The 5000-nt window shown below is 43.6% G+C and overlaps 1 protein-coding gene across 1 annotated transcript in view; it reads left to right on the forward strand.

Annotated features, from left to right (window-relative positions):
• LOC115551420 (leucine-rich repeat-containing protein 4C) overlaps positions 1-3815 on the forward strand; it is a 52955-nt gene extending 49140 nt beyond the window's left edge. Inside the window, exon 3 of the mRNA XM_030367139.1 lies at positions 1-3815. This exon is cut by the window's left edge and continues 561 nt beyond it. Within this exon, the coding sequence (XP_030222999.1) occupies positions 1-1448 (1448 nt within the window). The 3' untranslated portion in view covers positions 1449-3815.
• The last annotated feature ends 1185 nt before the right edge of the window (positions 3816-5000 follow it).

A 5000-nucleotide genomic window follows, 5' to 3' on the forward strand; every position in this document is an offset into this window, starting at 1 on the left:
ATAGAGTGCCGTCGCTACGCCGGCTGGACCTTGGGGAGCTCAAGCGTCTCTCTTACATATCGGAAGGAGCCTTTGAAGGGCTGAGCAACCTGCGCTACCTGAACCTGGGTATGTGCAACCTAAAGGAAATCCCCAACCTGATTCCCCTGGTGAGGCTGGATGAGCTGGAGATGTCTGGCAACCAACTGGCGGTCATCAAGCCCGGCTCGTTCAAAGGGCTCATTCACCTGCAGAAGCTATGGATGATGCACGCCCAGATCCAAACCATAGAGAGGAACTCTTTTGACGACCTGCAGTCGCTAGTGGAGCTCAACCTGGCCCATAACAACCTGACCCTGTTGCCCCACGATCTGTTCACGCCCTTGCATCACCTGGAGAGGGTGCACTTACACCACAATCCATGGAATTGTAACTGTGATATTCTCTGGCTGAGCTGGTGGCTGAAAGAGATGGTGCCGGCCAACACTAGTTGCTGTGCCCGCTGCAGCTCCCCGTTCAGCCACAAAGGGCGCTACATCGGGGAACTGGACCAGAACTACTTTCATTGTTATGCTCCTGTTATTGTGGAGCGCCCAACAGACCTGAATGTGACAGAGGGCAGCCCCGCAGAGCTCAAATGCAGGGCCAGCTCCCTGACCTCTGTCAGTTGGATTACCCCCAACGGCTCCGTCATGACACACGGTGCGTACAGGGTCCGCATCTCTGTTCTGAACGACGGGACCTTGAACTTCACCAATGTTTCCATGCAGGACACGGGCACCTACACGTGCATGGTGAGCAATTCGGCGGGCAACACGACCGCCTCCGCCACGCTCAACGTGACGTCCACCGAAAACAGCGGCTTCAGCTACTTCACCACGGTGACGGTGGAGACCATAGAGACCCCACACAACGAGGGCTTCACCACGGTGCAGCAGAACGTGAGACCCACCACGTCCGGTCCCTGGGAGTCTATCTCCGCCAGCTCCACCACCACCACCACCACCACCACCACCACAGCCCGGAGGTCGCAGTCCACCCGGACGACGGAGAGGACGTACACCGTCCCCGTCACGGAGCTGGGCGGAGAGGGCTCTCTCAACGGCCTGGACGAGGTCATGAAGACCACCAAGATCATCATTGGCTGCTTCGTGGCCATCACGCTGATGGCGGCCGTCATGCTGATCATCTTCTACAAGATGCGGAAGCAGCACCACCAGCAGAACCACCACGCGCCCCAGCGCACCATCGAGATCATCAACGTGGACGAGGACTGCGTGACCGGCGGTCCAGGCATGGAGGGACACCTTTCCCTTCCCCCACTGGAGCATGAGCACCTCAACCATTACAACAGCTACAAGAACGCGTACAACCACGTCTCCACCATCAACTCCATACACAGCTCCGCGCATGAACCTTTATTGATCCGGGCGAGCTCCAAAGACAATGTGCAAGAGACCCAGATCTGATCTGCTTTCGTTTTCATTTTCCCGGAATGGAACGGGACACACACTGATTCATTCAAGTATAGACGATATTTACAAGACGATTATTGGCCGAGAGGTTGAGGAGTTTGCCGGCCATTGAAGGGGACAAACCTGGATGTGTCCTCGGCTAATCATTTGTTGGTGATGTTTATTCAATGACTTTGGGAATTAGGGTATGTCTACTGTTTCAAAAAGTGTCTTTACAAAACAAAGGTTATTTATTTAAGAAAAATATTGTGGTTAAATTTAGAAAAAAATGTGTTCTGCATTTATTTTTTCAGCTCTTGATTCATTGTTTTCTTTCATTGTTGATAGGTTAACTTTAATGCTTAAAGAAAAGAATGTTAGTGGTTTAATTTTATCAGGTAGTCTGACATATAGAAGACAGGATGCTTTTTTTCTCCCATCTGCTAAAATCTTTCAGCCTCGTTAGTGAATCTCCTCTGCCATCAATTGTTTTTTGAAAAAGATAAACCTTCTTGATGCATATGAGGAATGGGATTAGTTTTTCGTTTTTGATTCATAAATTCTATCATACTGATATCAAATGTCATTACAGACGATTTTACAGCAAGGGAACATTTGTATTTTTACTATTGTAAAAATAACAGCCAACAATTAGAGATTAATACGGAATGAAACAATTAAGTTTATACACTTTATTTATGAAGGAACAGACTTATTTGTGGTTTATTTTTTTCTATACATTTATCCCATTAACATTCACCTGTTTTATTTTTTGAGCTGTGCAAAGATGTCCACAGATTATGAAATTAACGATGTCATTTACTAGCATACAACTGCTTGCTAATCAGGGAGGGTCTTAATGCAAATGCAATCATAGGGCACAACAAACAAAGAGTCTAAGACTAATTGGGAAGATTAAAATCAAAGGTTAAAATACACACACGTGTCTGAATAATGAGCAGCATTATGGTTAACTACATGTCACTTCTCTCACAAACAAAAATCACCGATACCTTCTTACCCCACGATGTATTAAAGTTAAACCCTCTTGATTAGGGCCATGATGGGGCGAGCAGAGCTTCCATTCCCCTAGCATAACAGCAGCGCTGCTGAGGGGCAGTTAAACACACTCCTAAATCCTTTATACAGCTGCGTGAGCACATTGTCTATCATCCGCTTGCCACTATCACACATGGCCAGGGCACGGGAGTCCCAGATCCACAAAGGGCCCCTGCCAAGCACAGGACACCCGGCCCAGAGAGGCCGTCCTGCCAGGGCTTATGCCGCGCGAGGCGTCAGGGGAGGGCATATGGGACCGGGCATCAAGCAGATGTTCCCGGTGGCACCTGCGTCTCATCTCCGCTCAGAGCCCCAACTCTGGGCCATTTCCATTTTAATTGACATGCCCATGGGTTGAGAGACAGACCCCGCGCTGAATGCACCGCGTCTACTCTACAGTCATTTGCCAAGTCTCAACACTGGAAATGTGTGATGTTAGGAAGTGTTGGTCACATCCAAGACCGTGAAAGGTGTCTCCGGAGAGGCTCTCCTGCAAGGACTTTGCTTTATCTCTGCTACCAGTCACAGATACATTCAATCCAAGCCCTTCGGTTATCTACAATGGCTCTGGATTTGACAATATGCATTTAATTACACGTGTTGCAGATCTGAAGACAGACCATACCAACAATTGTTTTTCTCATGATATGCTTTAACTATGACCAAAATATTAAAGATTAAACGGAAGTACAATGAAAACGTTTTTGGAAATGAAATACAAAAACGTGATTCTAGAAATATCAAATCATTGTGCCAAGGCCTCCCTGGATTAAATTCATCTTGAAGTTGCACTGAAGTTGCATACGTGTTCATTTAATCCATTTTTATCCGTGGAATGAGGTGTATGTGTTGATCCATGATTGATTTGATCGTCCGTACCGAGAGAAAGCAAACAAGTGTGACCGTCCCTTATTTTTAAGTTGAAGGTAAACAACAAATATGTTAGTTAGACTGTCGCATATATATGTAGGAAGTATAAATATTTTTGTCGCCGCTCTGAAATTCATACTTTAGTTTGATTTGTTGGTTTGATTGTTTGTTTGTTTTAGAAGGAAACGCTGTTCTAGCAGTAGATTTATATGAGCATATGTTTTGAGAATAAAATGAACAAAAACAAAAAAACTTTTTAAAGTTTGATTTTACATGTGCAAACAACTTGTTCTCAAAAGTAAAAAAGACAAACAAGCTGTAAGAAGATAATACATTGATTTTCATGTAAACATTCTTTTATGACCTTTAAAAGATATGAAGATCAATTATAGGAACACAGTTTGTAGTTCAGACACAAAATATGGTTAAAAAATAAACTATTGTTGTTTTTTGTATTGTCTGATTCTTATTTCTGTATAGGGGACATCATGGATGACAATATCCTTGCAAAAAACCTTTTCATTGGTATGAATTATGTTGTACCAGTTCTTAAACTATCGCTGGTTAATGTGTCTTGTCAAAGAAATGTGTTCTGCAACATCAACTCCATTCCCGCCTAAAAATCACGAAACAGATGGTCCTTTTACGTAATTCTTCCAAATTGGAAGGATGGTGAATGCAAATCTTTAACCAATCACTTCAATGGTCGGTCTCCTCCACGTTATTTTCACAGGAAACAGAGTTGATGTGGCGGACTGCGATTGTTTCATAACACAAGTAAGAAGCAGTACTCTTTAAATTAGAAGAAATCCATGCATGACAGTGCCCCTTTAAGGCTTGTTTGAGATTATTTTTTCTGTTCAACTATTGCTACTTTATCAAGTGTAACGGCTGTCAGGCATTGCCGGTCGTTGCTGTGGTTGCTATATGTCACAAAAAGGACACTGAATAATCTAAACCATCTCTTGCGAAGAACTTTACATACATAAGAAAATGAAAACACCACACCAAGCTATGTTACATTTATGTCACGCTATATGATAGTAATATTGTACTATCTGAAATGACAAAATGTCATCACAGGGGACTAACAGGGAATGCAATGCTAACATCAAATGCTAAAATAGAAGCTTAGAAATCTCCTTTTCTTAGCTATTTATTTGTCAGCCTCACACTAGAATGTCTTCGCTGTCAAATCACTTACAATATCGCTAAGTTATATGATGCATTAGGCCTACAAAACGTTGTAGATACATTATGGATGTTGTTTAATGCAATCGAAACGTTGTTATTCATGGATATGAGGTTATATCAATGTTTTTGGTTGTAATCTGCGAATATTCATGCCAATCGAAGCAGTAAAACATTTAAAGAAAGATGTGTGAGGTACGTATGACAGTTTGTCAAGGGAATCAGCTGAGACCCTGGGATGTCTTGCTCTAAGATGCAAGATTGATACCCTTGCTCTTGAAATTGTACAATGCCATGGGACTTGAGGAATACATGATACATCTAATGTTGAGCATTTTCAAGAAATCGTCTTGAGAAGGCAGTGAGCTCCTGGGGAACTGCATCTAAGTCATTTTTCCAAAGAAAAGTACGTCCCCTGCTGCTACCATCAGACTCGCACCACCACAT

Source organism: Gadus morhua, chromosome 9 (genome assembly GCF_902167405.1).
Source record: "Gadus morhua chromosome 9, gadMor3.0, whole genome shotgun sequence".
Taxonomy (NCBI): Eukaryota; Metazoa; Chordata; class Actinopteri; order Gadiformes; family Gadidae; genus Gadus; species Gadus morhua.